The sequence below is a fragment of the Falco biarmicus genome, chromosome 2 (genome assembly GCF_023638135.1).
Source record: "Falco biarmicus isolate bFalBia1 chromosome 2, bFalBia1.pri, whole genome shotgun sequence".
Classification (NCBI taxonomy): domain Eukaryota; kingdom Metazoa; phylum Chordata; class Aves; order Falconiformes; family Falconidae; genus Falco; species Falco biarmicus.
In genome coordinates, this window is record NC_079289.1 from 23,252,379 (window position 1) to 23,274,152 (window position 21,774).

The window sequence follows — 21,774 nt, forward strand, 5'->3', positions numbered from 1 at the left end:
GCAAATAGAAAATGGAAATTCAGAAGGAATGTCTGAAAACGCTTCAGGGCAGTGACAGGAGAGATGAATCCTTGGGACTTGATATCAAAAGCTAAAGAAGAGGACAGTTAATTATAACATTTAATACAATCTATAATCAGAAGGAACAACTTGATAAGGAAATGGCAGAAATAAAAAAAAGAGAAAAAACAGGAAATGAAAAAGGATATGAAAGGAATAAAGTAGAAGTGTTGGGAGATGGGATTACACAGAAGTCAACTAAAATACGCAAATTTAGACTCATAATACGTTAAGACGTGATTAACTTTTTTGTTTTGTTTCTGCTTTAAAAATCACATTGAAATCTGCGGTGCTACAGCTTGCAGGCAGAATCTCCTGACCTCTGTACCCCTGGCTGCTTCTGGAGGCTTCAAACTGAATGAAATATCTACCCTTACTCTTCTTCCTCAGGTGAGATGTGTCTATCCAGTGCTAGTATTCAATCAAAACTGGATAGTGGTGGAGGATGTTTGTGCAGAAGAATGTACTTGTCAGATGAAATAATTACCAAATTAATGTATTTTTGTCTCAATTATATTTTTCATAAAATAAATAGGATGATAAACATGAAGTGTAACTACCTACATTAAATATTATTTTTTTTAAAAAAAGTATTTCATCGACAGGGCAGTCAGAGGGGTGGCTCAGTTATCTCTGAAGCAGCCTCCAGGCCAAGCTCCAGGGATGCTGGGGGTGGTGATGTGGCTGTGGTCACGGCTGTGGCAGTGGCCAGCCCAGGATGTGCCCGCTGCTCCAGGGGCACAGGCTGGACTTTTCCCTGTCCAGCAGGTGGTGGTCAGCCCTCAGCAACCCCCCCTCGTGCGCTGCAAAGGCTATCTGAAGTGACTCACAAATCCCAGGCCACCAGCAGCTGCACCTTACCGATTAATGAGGGTTACCTAAGCTATTTCAAGAGTTCTCAAAATTGTTATTGTTGGCCCAGTCCCTAGCACCTTCTTATCTGGATTGAGTTTGCACCAGCTGTCAATCATCCAAGCGAAAATGACTCCTGGAGAAAGATCCGTCCCAGCTGCAAAGCAAATCAGCTCAGCATTATCAGCTGGAGGGAGGTACCTATTGGGCAAGGATGAGCAAGTGTTTGTGGCTGTCCCCTGAGACCTCCTGAGACCTCATTTCCAAAACCAGTCTTGACCACAAAGAACAGATCTGCCTAGCCCATGTCATGCATTGCAGATTAGTCACCAACACCCACCCGACACTATCAAAGTTTGCTGACAGCCCTCACTTTATCAGCAGGGACAGAGTTCCTGTGACCATTGCCAGGAGATGACAATTTACTGATCTGAACGGAGCTGTCTCTGAACCTTGTGAAGGTCTGACTCCAATATACTACCTGATGCAGATGAAAAGGCCAGTCTGTTGCAAGAGATGACTTGACAAGCTAACAGATAAAATCATGTACCAAAATACTAAAGGAAAGAAATCATAAGAAGCATAATCCAGGCTAAGACACAGTTCTATGCAGATGCTGAGAGGTTTTAAGAATATGCAAAAAAAACAGTGCAGCCACTTTAACTCCTGCCTAGGTCCTGCTTAGTTTTACGGCTAAAACTTTAAAAGAGCAGCTTGACTTTATTTTCATTGAGGTGAATAAAAGCTGTTACCTTGAAAGCCATGGGACCACTCTGAAAGAAACTCTGAAGGAAATTAGATAAAGTTATCAAGAAATTAGAAAGCCTAGGGAATGGAGAAAACATTAGCCTTAAAGAGAACTCATGCCAGAACTTCATTGTAGGAAATAACAAAAAAGGTAGATAACTAACAGGTTTATTCAAAAACATGTTTTTCAGCAGCAGAAGAATACATGACCTGGGTAATGAGCAGAACGGTATGTTTCTGTGGCACAGTCAAAGAGATCTAGCAGTGGCCTGGGAAACTATAGAGCCCTGGGCTTGATTTGAGCAGTTTGAAAGACACTGGGAACATCATCAAGAAGAGGATGACAGAAGGGGACATGTAGAACTTGTGGTCCAGTGTAAGAACTACAACAGATCTGTAACTGAGAAATAACATTAGAGAGAAAGGGAATGGCAAAGTGCATGTAAACTAAGGGGTTGCCAGATGCATAACTTACCAAAAGGTTCATTATAACATGGAAAATACAGTGATTCTACAAGTTATCTACATTAATTGCTGTTGAAAGCCAAAATAATGTTTGAGTGCCTTTTGTCAACACACCTTTATCACGTGGCCCATCCACATTTTAAAAACACAAAGAGAGTACAAAACATGGACAGTAAGCAGTTCAAATGAGATACAAAGAAGAAACATTATTATATCAAATTATTGCAAAAAATTCAAGTACCTGCGTCCATCCATGCTGTAACTTTGTTTACATGGAAATGTTTTTTGGGAAAACAGCCACATGCATCTAACTGGTGGATAAGCTGTAAAGTTAACTTCGAAGCAAAACTCTTCCTCACCAATTTCAAAATCTTCTTTAGAGTCGGTTATATTTATAAAACCCTTTTCTAAAAAAAAAAAATAAAATTAAAAATTATATTATGTTACAAAGGCTGTACTGCTTACTGAAGGAATTTTGATGCCTGTATGTTTTTTGTTTTGGTTATTGCAAGCAAAAAAAAAGCACCATGTCACATCACAGAAGGCATCCTTTTAATCAAAATAAGATAACACTTCAAAATAGTATTGAAATGGTGTCATTGTGTTCAGCTGTAGAAGAATTATCTGAGCCTGCTGAAGATGCATATTTGGTCAGACCAGAGCCCTTCCAAAATAGTCTGACATTTCTCCCCAAGCTGTCCTACAGAACCACAAGGCCAACAATGTCATTATTTATTTGGTTTGTTTTAGGTGTGTGTTCCAGGCATTACAGCTGCATCTCCTGGCTTTCCTCTAACAGGGAACAAAACCAGGTGGCAACACCAGCACAGATATTGGTAGCAGTTTTTTCTCCTTCCCTGACATGAGCTGAAGATTTTGCAAATGAGACTTGAAGCTGCTTCTTTATTTCTCCATCTAAATTAGACATATTTGATGCAAGACAACAGCAACATGAAAAAATGTTTTGAAGATCTGTGTGAAACATGAGCTGCTGGTACTTGCTCTGCTAGGGTAGGATTAATTTCACCTACTGGAGCTGTCTGAAGTTCAGTGACCCACCTAAGCTACTTGCTTAGACCTCTGATAAACTCAGTGGAATGAGACAGGCATGTCCAGATGTAACCCATCCTATAACAGAAGATAACAAAGATGTACTGAACTGCTTATGGACATATCTGTTTTTTGACACTGACTACTGAAGGAACCAAAGTCATTGCTGGGGCTAAATGTCTCATGATGAGAAATGAATCCCACCCAAAGAAACCGAACAGCGGACACATGTGGGAAGAGGCTGTTCTAAAGGCATCAGTGGGGCTAGAATAAGCTCTGCAAAAATCACAGAATCATATACAGTGGAAGACATCTCTGGAGATGTCTAGTCCAGCTCCTGCTCAGAGCAGGCCTAACTAGATGAGGTTGCTCAGAGCCATGTCCAGCTGAGTTTGGGTATCTCCGAGGATGTAGACTCTGCAAAATCTGGGAAACTTGTGCCAGTGTTTAACCAGCCACATGGTGACAAAACTGCACTGCAGAAGTATTGCTGGGCTGGGTTTCTCCTTTTGAGTGTTTTTCTTATGGTTGTAACCCTACATTCTCCTTGGCATGTGTTATCTCTGTCTAGCTTACAGGTTTAAAAAAATACTATCTGGAAACTCCCACATAAACCACAAAAATGTCAGTATTTTAAAACAAGAAGCGATTCCTTTCATGACTGTTCTCCTACTTTTTAATATTAAAGGCTTATTGGTTTCATAAATTGGATCTTCATCTTCTTTGAATGATCTTTCGACCTTATCCTTCTGGGCAGCATGTCATCTCTGGATGTACTGTTACCAACACCACCAGCCAAGAGGAAAGGCTTTTTCCAGAGTGCACGCAAGGACCTTGGAGCAGGGTATGTCGTTTCTCTGGAAAACAACTCAGAGAAAGTAGTTTCTTTTTTGAAGGAGAAGGAAAATAGCACATTATTGCTTGGCTTATAATTTTTTGGCAGGTTTAAGTGTATTTCTGCCAGAGAAACAATGAAGATGATTATTGAGTAATGACAGAGAGATGAGATGAAATTCTTGAGGCTCATATCAAAGCTTTCAAGTCTCTGTATTTATCCCATTTGTTTATTTGTTGTTTTAAACCTAAGGTGTTGCAAAATAGCTTGCATATTCCTGAATCAAGGTTGCATAGCGCTAAAAATTCTTTATTCAGCACTGGGGGAAATTGAGCGTAAGAACTGCAGAAACAAAGAGCCTTGCAGCTGCCGTTGTTGGCATGATCTCTGTTATGTTTTAAAGTGGCCTAAGCACCTCACCAGACCTGACCAGATACACAAGATGGGATACATTGGTGAAGTATCAATTAGCAAAGAGCAAACCAGAGCTGTCTGGCTGCAAGGCATTATTAGAAATTCGTAGACTATTCATCGATGTAGTCATGCTAGCCAGGCTCCCCAGGCAACGTGGTATGTGCCAACCAGATCAGTCTTCTCTTGGTTAAATTACGTCACAACCATTCCCAGTGTGTAGCCACAGATGCTGACTCATGCACAGTGACAGTTTAAAGGCAGGATGCTGATCATTTCAGAAACTGCTACTCTGTGACACGGACCACTGAGTGAACTGTATATCTGTATCACTGCCGAAATGGAACCTGGCATGCTATCACAAATTCACACCAACAATGGCTGTCATGAATACATTAGGCTAAAGGCTGGGGTGGATCAGAAATACAGGATGTTCCTCTATAAACTTGGAGAGAGAAGCATGGCTGTTAGCTAGGTATGGCAACATCCCCCCACTTTAATCCATCATGTAGGTAAATGAATAGATTTTTTTTCATCAGAAGAACCAATGAGCTCTCAGAAGTTTTGGTGGCATAAGGGGTATTAAAGAAGTGTGCAGACAATCATTGTAGCCTGGCATAACCCAGTCAAAAAATACCCCACTCAGAAATACATCTTTCCAGAGACAGTGACTCAAGTATCCCGTTACTGTGACACATACTCACACCTGATAATTTATGGATCCAAGAAGCCACTATTTCTGAACTGGGCACCAGTACTGAGAAAGAAGCAGATCTTGCTTTACCTCTACACTACCCCTCACCCCTACCTTTCTATTTGCTAAGGTATGTGTAGAAAAAATGCCCAGGTGCTGCACTCAGTTATTGTAACTGATGAGAGAACTTCCTGCTCAGTGGTAGGCAAGAGCTGAGAAGAGGATATTGCACTGGGAAAGTAATTTCTGAAGAGATGGGTAAGTGTTCTCTCTTCCTACTATTCCTACAGCCTGGGTGTTTTAAACGCTGAGAGCAACTACGTCTAAGGTCAAATGTGTGGTGAGTGCTTCAGAAAGCCTTGTTCTCAGGGCTACAGACTCCATCTCCAGGTACACCAGGCAGAAAACTACACCCGGTGCCTAATCCAGCAGCATGGTCCTAACTACGGCTTTCCTTTTTATGCCTTATTTCCAGAGTTATGCCTATTCATATATTATTTCCATCTGAGAAAAAAGGTTTTCAGTTGAGGCTGTTCTGGACTAACTTCCAATACCATTGGCTTCTAAATCAACATGCTGCTTAAGCAGAATGAGGTTTCCTTTGGTATGCTTTTGATTTTTAAAAAATTCAGGCCTTGCGTAGCTGGGTGTTAGGAGGATGGTTCCCTTCAGCACCTGGAAAGCAGGAGACACCCAGAACAACCAAGAATGCTGGAGCAGCTGTCGCTCTAGTTCCAGTTTTTCCTTCAGATCCATCACAGCTGCAGCAGCACTACTGCATGGCACTTTGCCAGCTGTGTCAACACTTGCTATTCTTTGTCTCTCTGGGGCTTACATTCTCCGTTAATGTAAAACTTTTTATTTCTTTTCTGCTACCAGTTCCACAGGTTTTGGAGCTAAAATTCTTCCCTAGATTTACTTTTCCATAAAAAAATTTGGTGAACCCAACTGGCCACATGTCAGTCATTCCCTCGCCGTAAGAGAAGAAACGGTCATTTCTCATTTGTTCTGGGTTTTGGGTGGGAGAGGTGACTACCAAGAACCTTCCAACTATTTGACTCCTTCCTGTTAGACCCAGGTCAGGCCTGGTACAGATTTTGTATCTGGTTTTTTTCTGTATAAGAGCACTAAAAGGTACCATAAAAAACAGTGGAGCAGATGCCACGAGAACCTCTGCCTTACCTCCCCACATCCAAAGGAGCACCAAAGGTGGGGTGGAGGTGCCGTAGGTAAGTGGAAGGAAGATGCAGTGGGAGCAAGTGGTGAGGAGGAGACTGGGGCCATGGCTACAGCTTTTCAAAACCTATACTGGGGTCACAGCAGGACATTTCTCCCTCACATTAGCTGAAACCGGTCACTGGTCATTCCAGACTTTGGCCAAACTAATACATGGAGCATTAACAGCTGAACACGTGGGTAGGCTGTGCAGTTTATGCTCTTGGCTGGCTCCAGAAACAGTGTTCTACCTCCAGCTGTTTGTATGCACTCTGCAGCTGCCTGCGCCCGAGTTGGTGGCACAGAGAAGGGCTACTCAACTACACTACCCCCCCTGCCAGGAAGGCCCTCTGGGGACCTGAGAGCTTTGTGTCCCCACAAAAAGCTGCTATGACAAAAAGTCACACTGGCTGAGAGTCTCTTACAAGAACATGAGATGAATCCCAGCTTGTGTTTCTAGAGATACCATTGAAACAATCATGTAGACAAAATCTCTGAACAGTATAATGTCATTTCAATTCTAAAAGCACTGCCTTTTAATGGGACTTATTTGAAAAGCAATATAAAGAAAAGGTTAATTATCTTCAGATACCAGAATGACTCAGTTCAGATTAGTCTCTTGGCTCTCCTGGACTGCCAGTAAGTACAAACAGACTTTTTCCTTAGGAAAGGAATAATAAACATATGCTGCACAGAATCATGGAATCATAGAATCATTTAGGTTGGAAAAGACCCTTAAGGTCATCGGGTCCAGCCATTAATCTAACACTGACAAGTCCACCACTAAACCATGTCCCTAAGTGCCAAATCTACAGGTCTGCAAGCAAAGAGCTGCCACGTGGAAAACAAAGTAAAACAACTGAGGGACAACATTAACACCAGGGGTTAGAATTACCTAAAACTGTAACCAAAGCAGTTTGATTCGGATGAACGGTAGAGGAACAGGTATAATGTCCACTATCACTTCTTCCTGCTGCTGAAGCAAACACATACTGGATCCGAATTGCCGAGAGATCTGTTTGATATTCTAATCCTTCAAACTGGCGATCCTAGTTTTCAACAGAGATTCCCATTTAATCAGTTGATAGTGCCCAACATTACATATTTTAAAATACACCGCGTCTTCTCACCTGCTCAACTTCTTTTTTTTCAAAAGCTAATTTTATTCTGAATTTATAATTATGGTGAACAGCTCTGCATCTGATCAGCAATGGTTCCCCAACTTTAAGAAGTAATTCAGGTAAAGGCGCTGCTTGTCTTTCATTTAAATCTACAAAATCAAAACATAGTCACTGAAACAACTGTCACTTTGCCCGGAAAAATGTTTGGTTAGATCTACATTTTTTCTGCTAACGCTGTATAGACATCCATTAATACGATAATTAGAATTTGGGACGATTACTCACTAATCATGAAGTTTGTAAATTTATTTGATCTAGATGTCTCAAACCAAATTTTGTCATAATTTACAGGGTATCTATAGGGCACAGAGCTTAGCTCAGGTAGGTTTATTTAAAAAAACAAAGAAACCGGAATTTATATATTAATTTATAATTATTCATGTTTATATATTTGAGAACACTTGGAAAGAGTGTTTCCATGCAACACGGTCCTAAAAGCATGAAGACAAAGTTGATGAATGCTTAGCAAACATAGAAGGGTAAGACATTTTTTCCAGAGACAACAAGTAGCTATTAGAATTAAGTTTTAAACATGTGACAGAGCAATCGTGTTCACTGTTAGATTTGTTCCAGTGATTGAAAACAAGCAGCTTAGCCCAGAAAGCGTACTCAGATGAGAAGTGCAACTAACTTCAGTGGCAGGACCCAGCTTGCGTATAAGTAAACCTTAGAGGGAAGTTACCTATTGTAAAGAGGCTGGTGCATTCTCTGCCCAGGTCATTAGCAGCGCAGCACCATATATAAGTTTGAAATAATTCATGTTGTACCTTCTGTATGCCATCTATTTCCCCAGTTTCTTCATGCATTTTATCAGGGCAACTGCAATTACAAGCACAATTATTCATTGACTTATTTGGTTAACCACAAGCAAATAAATCTGACAAATATCCAAGCCATGAGAATATGCTAACAATAGTGGGAAAACTTGATCTTACATAGCTGAATAAAAAGGAACTAGGAAAGGTGAAGATAAGAAAATAAAAATGTCACAGCCTAGGCAGAAATATGAGCTTAAATGACCTGAATATGCTCAAACTGGCTCATAGATAGGTAATGCTGTGACTAAAATCTGAAAAAGGGTGAAATCATAGAGGCTGAGCTTTCACACCACGTCTCAGAATTCCTGGTGGTGGGAGCGGCTGCAAATCCAGTGGCTGTTATGAGACCCAGGTCTGAAACTGCCGTGCTGCAGAGAAAGGCATTATTCCTGCTGTTAATAGAATCAACTTTATATATAAGTAGAATGGAAAAAAAAAAGTTTAGCTCAGAAAATTATGATCCCTTATAGTATTTTCCCAGCTCTAATGCTTCAGGTGAGGTCCCTGGTGACTGGAAAAAAGGAAACATTGCACTCATTTTTAAAAAGGGTAGAAAGACGGCTCCTGGGAAGTACTGATGTGTCAGCTTCACCTCGGTACCTGGGAAGATCATGGAACAGCTCCTCCTAGAAGCTACGCTAAGGCATATGGAGGACAGCGAGGAGATCTGCAGCATGGCTTCACCAAGGGTAAGTCCTGCCTGACCAAGCTAGTGGCCTTCTATAATGGAGTGACTACATCAGTGGACAAGGGAAGAGCTACAGATGTCATCTATCTGGGCTTCTGTGAGGCCTTTAACACAGTCTCCCCCAACATCCTTCGCTCTAAATGGGAGAGACGTGGATTTGATGGGTGGACCGTTCAGTGGATGAGAAATTGGTTGGATGGTTGCATCCAGAGGGTTGTGGTCAACAGCTCAATGTCCAGATGGAGTCTGGTGACAAGTGGTGTCCCTCAAGGGTCTGTACTGGGACCAGTACTGTTTAAGATCTTCATCAATGACATAGACAGTGGGATTGTGTGCACCTTCAGCAAGTCTGCAGATGACGCCAAGCTGAGTGGTGCCGTTGACATGCCTGAGGGCTGGGATGCCATCCAGAGGGACCTGGACAAGCTTGAGAAGTGGGCCCATGTGAACATCATGAGGTTCAACAAAGACAAGTGCAAGGTCCTTGTACCTGGGTCCAGGCAGCCCCCAGTATCAATACAAGCTGGGGGATGAAGGGATTGAGAGCAGCCCTGCGGAGGACTTGGGGGTGCTGGTGGATGAAAAGCTGGACGTGAGCTGACAATGTGTGCTCGCAGCCCAGGAGGCCAACCAAATCCTGGGCTGTATCAAAAGCAGCCTGGCCAGCAGGTTGAGGGAGGTGATTCTGCCCCTCCACTCTGGTGAGACCCCACCTGGAGCGCTGTGTTCAGCTCTGGGGTCCTCAGCACAGGAAAGACATGGACCTGTTGGAGCAGGTCCAGAGCATGGCTACAAAAATGGAGGACTGGAGCACCTCTCCTATGAAGACAGGCTGAGAGAGTTGGGGTCATTCAGCCTGGAGAAGAGAAGGCTCTAGGATCACCTTAGAGCAGCCTTCCAGCACGTACAGGGGGGTTATAAGAAAGATGGGGACAAACTTTTTAGCAGGGCCTGTTGTAATAGGACAAGGGGTGATGGTTTTAAAATAAAAGAGGGTAGATTCAGACTAGATATAAGGAAGAAAATTTTTACAATGAGGGCGGTGAAACATTGGAACAGGTTGCTCAAAGCCGTGGTAGATGCCCCATCCCTGGAAACATACAAGGCCAGGTTGGACAGGGCTCTGAGAAACCTGATCTAGCTGAAAATGTCCCTGCTCATTGCAGGGCAGGGTGGACTAGATGACCTTTAAAGGTCCTTCTAACCCAAACCATTCTATGATTCTATGATTCATATTTCCAAAAAATGTGAAAAACTAGAAGGAGACAAGATACATTTGATTTGCTCTTGTGACATCAAAATACTAGAATCTGGAATAACTTTTTTCAAGCTAAGAGTTGAAAATTTCCAAAAAAGCACAACAGCCAAAATTTCTAGGAAAAATGTGTTGCAGCATCTAAAAGTGGATCATGCAGACACAGGTTTTCAACCAGCATGTGGGTGTGCAACCCAGCAGAGCCCGTCTCCAAAAATTGTGACCCAAAAGCTCTTCGGTTATCTCCCCAGCTTACTAGGCACAGCAAGCAGTACAAAGCCTCCCCCTTCCTCCTCAGAAGGTAGTAAACCTTCAGTCTCGAAATTCAACATGCATATAAACATACACCATACCTCCTTTCAGGTGTTTTGCAAAATATCCACTCCACAGAGGGCTGCGGGTAGCTCTCAGATAGGCATTCAATAGCATTTGATTTTTCCCTTTTCCTGAAACAGGGTTTGCCTGGTTTCTCTGTTAAAAATCATGCAAATGTTTAAGAATGCTGAAATAATTTTGAAACAGCGTTTTGCTCATTTCATAATACATGAAGTTACGGAGCTGTAATTTGTTTCAGGAGGTTTCAGCACTGAGGGAATAGAAAATTACTCTGCCCTAGAGATATTGTGGGTTGGTCTCATGAGTTTTTCAGCCTTAATTGCTAAATGTACAGCTTCCCTGTATCAAAAGCCTGCCTCCATACACCAGAGGATAAGCTTGAAACTGATTTTGAAGGGTGTTAATTTGCTGTGGTTGCTATTCATTTCACTGGGCAGGAGCACAGATACCTTTCGAAATCACATCCCAAGCCCATGGCCTTTGGTGAAGTATCTGTTGGGACGACAGCTATACAAAATGGGATAGCTGCATGTTACTCAGCCAGATCGGATACAGATCGGATGGAAAAACAACGGGTGGTAATGACTTCTGATAACCAGCAGACTTTATCCTGTATCTGTAACCCAAGGGGAAAAAGGTTCCTAGGCAGCTCCCAGCCCACTGAACCCATCAGGCGCAGACTTGAACTAAGCACAAAAATTTAATGTATTAAGACTGCTAAAGATCTCACTCAAAATGAAAAGCACTGAGTCTGGTTTTAGGTCATCTTACAATGAAATTACAGCTTCCACACAGAACAGTGAAATTTTCTTTAGAGTCATACTTCCATTGCCTGCAAGGTGACAGGCTAAGGTGAAACTAATACTTTTGGATTTCTAATTTCTTTCTTCATTTATCTCGTATAAGCTGGGCCTAGAAGTGTTTTTTTTTTCACCTACAGAGATTCACATCTTAGTCGAAGGATTCACATCTAGCCTGGCAGATTTTATGAGAGATGTAATTATTATATTAGATTTACAGAAGCAAAGAGAATGCAATCCAAGCACTTGATATGGAAAAGATCTTTATCAAGACTGTTCTGAACTACTTGTGCTTGCACATGTACTAACATTTTTTACCTCTAAAGCCTAATTGATATATAGAGAAGATAATTTTAATTAAAGATTTAATAGCCTGTCCCCTCAATGAAGCTGTTATAATTTTAATTGAGATATGCAATAGGCCTTCAAATAAAACAAGGAGAGACTGGAGGTGACACTTCTGACACCTGAGAAAGAAAAAAAGTAAAAAAGAAGAAATGCTTTAAAAACAAAGAGGGAACAAAAATTGTTGATTAGTCACAGTTTATTAAAAACAAGAAGAACAGTGATGCTTGTTAAACCTGTCTTTAGAAGGGTTTGCCAGTCTTTTAGGTGCTTGGGTTGATGTTTTGCCTTCCTTTCTTTGAAATTTATTTTTCATTTTTTAATTTTATCTTTAAATTTGGCCCTTTTCAGACAAAATAATATAGTATTTCTCTTCTGTTAAAAAAAGTCATGTCAATGTAGGTCTTTTTTTTTAAAAGACATTCTTGGACATCCCTACTTAGAAACAGAAGGTTGAACTTTATTGCAGCAGTTGCCTTTGCAGCAGAGATGTCCCTTGGGTGATCCTTGAGAAAATTCAATCAAATCTGCTTCTACTGTGAGCCTTTCAGAAAGCTGCGTCTTGCGGGTGCTCTGTCATGAGCATTTAACAGCAGTTAAAATCTCAGCTTCTCTGGCACCCTTGTACTGAGCAGCTGCAGTACTGATGGATTTTACCCTGAAACCCAACAGACAGGTAAAGGCTGGCACAGAGAAGAGGGACCTTCTCTTTCCCCTTCCCTCAGTAGTGTCTCTTGCTGCTCAAGAACTGCAAAAGGAAAAGCTGTGCAGAGAGCCAGGGGCAGGCATGGGCAGAGACGTGGCTGTGGGTCAGTGTGACTTTGGAGTGCCAGAGACCGGAATATAAAAGGGACATCCTGATCTGCTCCAGAGAACAGCCCAGCTGGCAACACCAAGAATAAATGGGTTAAGATGCAAGGAAACAAATCTAGCCCACAAAAAAGCCACAAAAGCCACCCTCAGTTTGTCCCTTTTGGCACAGAGGGGAACCTCTCACAGTGCAGAAGAGAGCTGTCATGCATTTACATCTTTATTTGTTCATTTTCATAGTTTATTGACTAGCAAAAGCTAACTGTCAGGCAGTCTGTGGTTTTGACTTCAGCCTCTGAGGACAGCTCCAAGTCCTATTCAAATATAGGAACACGCTTGAAATGCAGGATGCGAGAGCTTCAATACTTTTGGTGAATTTGAGCCTCTCCCCCCGACCCTATTGATGGAGTGACCCCTTCCATCGGAGATATACTTACTTCTGATGAGAACAGGCACAACTACTGTATAATTACCAGTTTTACTTATGACCGAGAGGGTGTAATTTCCAGCTTGTGCTTCTTTTATTTGGGAAAAAGCCAAAGACGTAACATATCTATAAAACAGAAAGCAAAGCTGTATTTGTTATCTAGAAGGTAATATGCAGCACACACAATAAAACGTTAGCTCTTTAGCTCTTGCAAAACCCCTTCAGAGATACTAGTATCCATTATTTACACAGCACCCTTCAGCCTAAAGTGTTTTCATCATGTATCTTCCTAAACAAGCAGCACACAGGAACTTAACAACCACAGGTACCACACACTTAATGCTGAGGGTTGGGAAGGATGGACTTCTTGAGCCTAAGAGAGCTGGGGAGGTCCACAGCGAAGTGCTTTACCTACATCCCCATCCTGCATGTTTTGCAGGGGGAGGCAATAATCCAGGCTCAGGCTGCAGCCCAGGTTTGGCTGTGAGAATTGGGATGCTGTTGCTGCTGTTGTTTTAGATCTGCAGTGTAACCCTGCCAAGTCATATAATTCTTCATGCCTTAGTTTCTTTGACTATAAAATCACAATTTTGCCTCACATGAGCACTACAAAGCTTGAATTGATGTGTCAGAAAGTCCCCGGAGACCCTTATGTATGATGCTATAAAATTTAAAAGAACAAGCTTATTTCAAACTATTATTGGCTTTAAGATTCATATGTATACATGTGTCTAAACGACAATCAGCAATGTGCTGCCAGGTAACAACATTTAAGAAAGGTTTGAAGATTTAAAAAGATAATGCACAACATGAAATCAAACAGAAGCACTGTTACAGAAAATATTCCATTTGCACCCTAAAATAAATGATCTCTTACAGGATATTTGATCCAGTACATCACTTGACTTACCGATTCTCTGAGTCCAAGGAAAGTTTACAGGCTTTGCTCTCTTTAAAGAACCAAAAACAGGAAATGATCTTTGAAATGTTCATTATTACTCTTAATTCAATATCTTCAAACACGTTGACTTCCACATTTTTGGTTGGTTCATAGATGTTCCCTGTTCCTTGAGAATTTAAGTAACACCCAAGGTCTTCCAGATTGTTAGAAATCTGCAATGCAGGAGGACAGATTGTTATAAATTTATTAGCAATTAGTTTTACTTGCTTTTTTTGCACTCAAATATTTTAAAGGATGCTTTTCTGGAAAAGCGTTCACAACTTAATAATGCATCACAATGACCAAATATGAATTCAAATTATACTGAAATAACACCTTCATCTTACCTTCATTTTGTTTGGTTTAGGTTTTTTTTTTTTTTCATTTCAACTTTTGGACTGATTCATAAATAAGTTGAATTCTACTGCACGAGGAAACACTATAGGGTTACTGTTGAATTAGTCAATTCTGTTCTCTAGACAGACATCACAGAACAATTTTAGCCAGAAACATGATAATGTCCTGTAATGATATAGACTATTTTTTACTCTCATTTTTGTTTTCTTTCAAGTAGAACCATAGGAAGACAGAATTATAATACTACTTTTCTGTTTGCAACCTCAACATAAAGGCAGGGTCAGAATTTTTTCTCCTTTTTTAGCATCCTACTGCTTGTCACAGCATCATCTGGCTAGACTGCTCCTCAACTTTTTGGGGGCTTTACTAGGTAAGGAACATTTGGGCTGGGCACCTTCACACCTTTCATTTCTTTACCACTGCAAACGGCTAAAAGAGCACCAGAAACAGAAAGAGAATATTCCACAGTCATTCTGAAAGCCACTGACAGATTTAGTGCGTCTCTAAGTTTAGCTGCAGCAAAAAGATGGCAAGCAAATAGCTGCATCTGAAGAGTAGTCCTAAATGTCTCACTTGCTTTGATGGGTGAAATTTACCTGGCGTAAGTTTATGAAGGGATGGAGTTCATCGCATCCTTTGCCCTGCACTGTGCTTGACCAGTTTGTTCTTCTTATTCCTTGCTCCTTCTTTTTTCCTTCACTTGATCTGAGAAGTATCTACAGATGACAGCCATACTCTGCCTTGTCAGATACAAGGACAGCACAGCTTTGGCTGGTATACCTTCATGTCTTATCTGAATTATTGATTTATTTGTCCAGGAATTAAAAAGATTTCATAAGACTATCTTGAAACAAGAACCCTCAGGAAATATTTTAATCGCAGGTCTCAGCTGCTTTATAACCTAGTTGTACACCACCTCTTCTTGGCCATCTGCCATTCTGAGTCAGAAGAGAAGGAACAAAAATTCATATTTGATTCCTTATCCAGCTTTGGTGTCTCAGTCAAGACTTGGACCCAGCAGGGATTTTGGGCTTTGGTGGTGGGAACAGAGAGTGGTACAGCTTCCCCATGGGTTCCAGCAGTCGTGGCACACACACACCATGGCAGGCCACCAGTTCACACCATGGCCTTGGCAATCCGTCTTAAGGGCATGTAGTTTTTTAAAATGATACACTTCAAGCAATATTCAGGCATGCTGATGTGAGACAGCATCAGGGAAGCAATTGAAGTTCATTTTTAGAGAAAACTGGTACTTATTTGTTTACAGTTTCAAAGTATGATTGTGATATGTATTTCTCTCTAATTTTCTGTATTCGGCCTAATCTTGGTTATTCTGACTGTGACATCCCCACAGCCTAAAGGTTGAGGGTGTTGTAAACTTCTGGGAAGGCATTTCTGGAATGGATAGGAATATTTTATAAGCAACTTGTTCTTTGTTAAATTACCTTAGAAGATACCAATGTCTCTGGTGTTCCTGAACCTTCATCCTTCTGGCTGATAAACACACACATAATCTCAGATCTATTTTGCTTCATTGCAGAAGTGAAAGTAACTGCTGTCATAACAAGAACTGTAACACAGAAATAGAAAACAGATGTAATCATGTCTAGATCTCTGCTCAGGAATAATAATTTTAGTAAAAATAAAATACAGCAACTCTGTAGAAAGATTACATCTTTTTAAAAAAGGCAAAAGGAATATGCAGATTTATCATGTGCATTTGCAAACTGCATTTGTGTATTGAAGCTGAGTGGAAGCACTATTTGGAAAACCTTTCAAAAGCACAGATACATCACACTTTAGAAGTATGCCACATAAAATTGCAGAAAATGTCTAAAGACAAAAGCACTTACGTGTTATGAAGGCTTCTTTAGAAACCACATTATAAAACACAGGCTCCCTCTTGCAGATCACTTCTGCATCAGTGTGTCTGAAAAAGCCCTGCAGCACCAAACCCTGCAGCCACAGGTGCTTGCCTGTGGTGAGCCAGATGATGACCATGCACCATCCCTTCCATAGGCACGAAGGTGGTGTCCAAGTCAGAAACACTCCGCCAGAACCTCTCGCTCCTGCTCACAGCAATGGCAAAATAAAGTCCTCCAGCTTGCCTTTAAAGACCACGCTCAGCACACCCAAGGACTCAAGATCTAGTCTTCCCTTTCCCTTCTCTCCAGGACAGGCTGTATTTGACCTGACAAATTGGACACTCTCCCGAGCCATCCTGGAGTGGGTTTGTGCCCCCCAGCAGCTTGCAAGTGAGGTCCAGGTTAGATACTTCTTCCCTTGAGCTGCCATTCACAGGCTTGTGCTCTTTCCCCTCTAGGAAGCAAACAAAGCAGTGGTTGCCACTATTTTGAGGAAAGCAGGTGTGGAAAGTGGAGGTCTAGGAAGAATAAGCCCATGGCTTTCTCCTGCCTTCTCCTTTCTCCATACTGCCCTGGTTGTCATGCCCCAGGAGCCTATACAGCCAGAGTAGGTCACTTGCCAGGTCCCAGTCCTGGCAAGAGTAGCAAATGTCATTTCTCCTTATGCATAAGGAGAAGTGTGGGAAAGCTTCTGGTACCTCAAAGGCATCATCTCTCTGGAATGCTTCATATGAGCTTTTCTGTAGGGAGTGCAGCTTGAAAAGTCACCTTTCAGCCTTAAAGCAGCCATACAGTAACCATGTTCCCATCACTGCACATAAACAAGATACACAGAAATAAGACTGCAAAACTGGCAGGGTGAAATGTACCCGATTTCCATTAAGTCCCTAAAGCCAGCCCTCAACAGAACAAATAAGCACTGAATCATAAAGTAACATCTCTCTCCTGGTGACCTGGGAAATTTTTGCCCTCAAGTCTTGGTTTTTTGCTTTGCTTTATTTTTTTGCTTCTCCCCCCCACCCCCTTTCAGCTCCTGAGATGGTTGAACATAAAGAAAAGTGCAGAGCTGAAAGGAGGATAAAGGCAAATATATCAGGAAGTGCTTGAAAGATGAATGTAATGAGACTTTCTGCAGGTGATGGAAGGAGCAAAACTGGAAGAAGGAAGAAAGAAGTAAAAGTAGCTGCCGTCTCCTCTTTGACATTTGTGCCTTCTGCAGCTGCCTGAGCTCTAAGCTGGCAACACTTTGACAACCTCTTCTTAGCCCTCTAGGCAAACGTGGGTTAAGACTGAGTCATTCGGACACTGAACATACACTTCATTTTGGGTGCCACCTTTCCACAGTATACACAGACAATGGCCTGCTTTTGCAGACCTCTGAGGCAGATCTTGTCCATCTGCCTGTCATCCCTAAGAAAGGTGCACAGGACTTCTTTGTGGAGACACGTACCTCCCTCTGATAGCTATAAAGATAATGTTGGCACTTCTTGAGATGATGAGTGCCAGAGGGTAACTGAAAGGCAGGTATGCATTAGGTATCTATACCAAGCATGGCGAATTCATCCCCATTGATGCAACCCAGCTTTCCAGCCCTCCCACTAGCCTTTCACCAAGTCCTTCTCTGCTTACCTGTCTCCACTTCTGTTCATTGGCCACTTTACCTTTCACCCTTTTCAAACCAGAGACCATCTGACTGTCTCACAGCCAGGGGCTTAGGCATAGGAACCCACCTATATCCACTGATCTGCAAGACATAACAGCTGAAACCACTTGAAAATATGACCTCAAAAGTTCAACTCATTGACCTGTTGAGCATCCCCTTGCTTCAGCTTTCTGATCTGCAAATAATTTTAGCTTCTGATTGTACAAGCCCAGCCAATTTATCCCTGGCATTACTCTGCTTTGCTCACATTGCCCTGTTAGGAGGATGCCTAACACCGCAGTAGGCAAGAGAAAGGTTTAATTAAACACCAACAGGGAAAAGATTTCTGGCTAAAAGTTAGGCAGAAGCAGTCAGATGTAGCGACCAGACTGTGAGCAAGACATGCAAACAAGGTGTCTGATGAACTGGAACTGCATCTGTAAGGGACGGTATGTGGGAGCATATGCTGGAAGAGGGAGTAGTAAGCACCCTGACACCCTCATGTGTAAGAGAAAACGGGACTCCTTGTCCTGTTAACTGCTAGAGCTTGTCACTTCTGTCCCCTACGTTTATTCCTGTGAAATCCAGAAAGTTTTTTTTTTGGGTAAGAAAGGATATTTTGAACCTGAGGTGATTCCAGCTGCTTTACAGTGAGAAGAAATGAGTGATGTGATAGCCAGGAGTATTTACACGACATGGAATGGCTTAAACTAGCGTAGGTCTTAGAGAAATACATTACATTGAAAAAATAGAAAATGAAAGCATGAATGAGCCTTTCAGAAGAAGCAGAATCAAGGAAAAACATTGGGAAAATGGTAATGCTCTGATTCACTGCCTTGATCTTTCAGCTTCTAGCTGGCCTCTCCAGGGACTGCTATTGTGGTCTGCATGTCAGTCATCCTCCCAAAAGCCCAAAATAAGCACTGGGTAAGGAATATCAAATATGTAGCATGTGTAATCATACCGTGTACTGACAAACTGTGGTGAAGCTGGAATGGAAATAAATTGCTGCCTCTGAACAATGTTTGTTTATGCCTGCTTTCCATCTTCATTATCTTTTTATAGGCTATAAAAAAATAAATGCAGTAGGAGAAATCCTGTTCTCACTGCAGTCAGACAAACCTCTAGCTGCCATAAATGGAGCCAGGATTTCATCATGATGTGTAGGCACATACAGGGGGAAATGCCTGTACAAGTCAAGAAGTGGGCTTACATGTTACAGTGCTGAGAAGAAAGGATTGAATCTACTGGGGAGGTATCAAACCAAGAAGCTATCACATGGTTCTCCTAATGAAACTGCTTAGGAAATTTAATTTTCAAATGGGGCATGACTAAAGTAGCCTTTGGAAAACTGGGAAAGCCACTCCAAAATATGCTGAAAGTCTGAGTTCATCAATAGCTGAGGAACTGGAACACTGCGAAGGATGAAGAGAAAACCTTTCTCTTCATACCAAGGGATGCATCTTGTGTTTGTGTTCTGCTCAGGATGACTAGTATTTTACACAGCGGTTAGGCCTTTCCTAGACATGGAACAATCTTCCACTCTGCTTTACAGCTCAGGATACTTACATAAAGCCAACTGTGTTTTGCTTCTTAATTTGTCTTCTGAACTCTTTTCTGGGTGACACTCTCTGGATCAACTTTCCAAAATTTTCTTCCTGATCAGAGAAGGTAGGTGTTCTCTGACCCAAAGCCCAGTGCTTACTTTGGGCTTTTGGGAGGATGACTGACATGCAGACCACAATAGCAGTCCCTGGAGAGGCCAGCTAGAAGCTGAAAGATCAAGGCAGTGAATCAGAGCATTACCATTTTCCCAATGTTTTTCCTTGATTCTGCTTCTTCTGAAAGGCTCATTCATGCTTTCATTTTCTTTTTTTCAATGTAATGTATTTCTCTAAGACCTACACAAGATCAGAAAAGGAAGAGCCTTTTCTCCAGGAAAGCTATAATTCTTCCACAGTCATGTGCTGCCAGGAACAAATTTGTAATAGTGGTGACATGGATAAGCCTAATATGTATGCATTAACTCTTAAAAAATCCACACCTTTGCCTGTGGCTGCCTTTTTCTCAAATCACCCTTGAAGTGGTGGATCCTGAAGTGAGAATTTTACTCAATATAAATATGGCAAAAATCAGAAGGAGACAGGATAGGTAGAAAGAACCTTTTACCCATATCTTATTTCTCTCCCATCAAACTTAACTTTCCTCCTTCCCCATCTTTTACCACATCTTCCTGCCTCAGTATCTTCACCCTTTCAGCTTAAATAACTCCTAGCTTCCAAAAAAATGCGACCTGTGAGTTCCCTCTCTCATGATGATGGGGCCAGAGATACTGCTTCATGTTGCAGAGTAATAAACACGTTAGAACAAGGTTTACCAAGCAAGGTGGGTGACAAGATGCCTCTGTTGCAGCTCATGCTAATTGTGACCAGTTGTAAGGGGTATGTCTAGGTCAGGACCAGTCATTTATCTGGTCTTACCAGTTAATTACAACCAACATTAATTGATTTAATTATTCACAGTGACGTTCAAGCATGATTGAGATTTGAGGCAGAAAAAAAAAGCCTGTAGAGTGTGGTGGCTCTTCAGGAGGGTTTAGTGGAAGGGCACAAAGAAACTCTAGGCTTGAATCGCTAAGCAGGAAAGTGGCGAGAAGAAGGGAGTAGGGGAGGCCTCGCAATTTCGGAAAGTGCTTAATTAGGCTCTACGTGCCAAGTCAAAAAGTAATGATGAGAAGTGACATTGATATTATGCTGCATGAAGGAATGTTACTGTCACCTGCCAGTCTTGTTTGCCATTGCCTGCAACCCTCCACCTGGAGGATTTTTCCACCTGGATCTGCACATGTACACCCCCCCCCCCCCGCCCTTTTACCCCCTGGGGCCGTCCAGGCAATGCCGTTACATCCTGGTTCTTCCCGGCGCTCTTCCGCCCGAGAGAGGCGTCTCCGAGCACCGGGACCGAGAGCTGCCAACGCCAACGCTACAGCGGGGAGGGCCCCGGGGGAGGGCAGGCAGCGGCCGCCAGGGGGCGTCGCCGCCCCGCGCAGCCCAGCACAGCCCGCGCAGCCCAGGGCAGCCCGCACAGCCCGGCACAGCCCCGCACAGCCCCGCACAGCCCCGCGCATCCCGCACAGCCCCGCACAGCCCGGCACAGCTCCGCACAGCCCCGCACAGCTCCGCACAGCCCCGCACAGCCCGGCACAGCTCCGCACAGCCCCGCACAGCCCCGCACAGCCCCGCGCATCCCGCACAGCCCCGCACAGCCCGGCACAGCTCCGCACAGCCCGGCACAGCCCCGCACAGCCCCGCACAGCCCCGCGCATCCTGCACAGCCCCGCGCATCTCGCACAGCCCCCGCACAGCCCCGCACAGCCCCGCACAGCCCCGTGCATCCCGCACAGCCCCGCGCAGACCGGCACAGCTCCGCACAGCCCCGCGTATCCTGCACAGCCCCGCGCAGCCCGGCACAGCTCCGCACAGCCCCGCACAGCCCCGTGCATCCCGCACAGCTCCGCACAGCCCCGTGCATCCCGCACAGCCCCGTACAGCTCCGCGCAGCTCCGCGCAGCCCTGCACAGCCCTGCACAGCCCCGCACAGCCCCGCACAGCCCCGCGCATCCCCGCACAGCCCCGCACAGCCCCGCGCATCCCTCACAGCCCCGCGCATCTCGCACAGCTCCGCACAGCCCCGCACAGCCCGCGCAGCCCCGCACAGCCTGCACAGCCCCGCACAGTGCCGCGCAGCCCCACGCATCCCGCACAGCCCCGCACAGCCTCGCGCAGCCCGGCACAGCCCGCACAGCCCCACGCATCCCGCACAGCCCGGCACAGCCCGCGCAGCCCCCCCAGCTCCCCCGGCTCAGTGCTCCGCGGGGGCTGGCCACGCCGCCCTCCCGAAGCCCGGGGGTATTTTCCCAGCTGGTAACGGGCTCGGCCAGTTGTGGCTCCTGTTTCCTTGTGAAGGAGCTGCCCTGCAGGT

At 43.5% G+C, this 21,774-nt stretch overlaps 1 protein-coding gene across 2 annotated transcripts in view; it reads right to left on the reverse strand.

The window, feature by feature from the left end:
- FLT3 (fms related receptor tyrosine kinase 3) overlaps positions 1-21,774 on the reverse strand; it is a 47,271-nt gene that overhangs the window by 17,179 nt on the left and 8,318 nt on the right. The window contains exons 2-9 of one of the 2 annotated variants that reach the window (XM_056328903.1): positions 15,732-15,856; positions 13,900-14,102; positions 13,036-13,115; positions 10,625-10,742; positions 8,193-8,329; positions 7,460-7,599; positions 7,225-7,378; positions 2,366-2,531 (exon numbers count right to left, since the gene is read on the reverse strand). In XM_056328903.1, the coding sequence (XP_056184878.1) occupies positions 2,366-2,531; positions 7,225-7,378; positions 7,460-7,599; positions 8,193-8,329; positions 10,625-10,742; positions 13,036-13,115; positions 13,900-14,102; positions 15,732-15,856 (1,123 nt within the window). Of the gene's footprint in view, positions 1-2,365; positions 2,532-7,224; positions 7,379-7,459; positions 7,600-8,192; positions 8,330-10,624; positions 10,743-12,999; positions 13,116-13,899; positions 14,103-15,731; positions 15,857-21,774 lie in introns of both variants that reach the window. The other variant, XM_056328902.1, reaches the window with a different exon arrangement.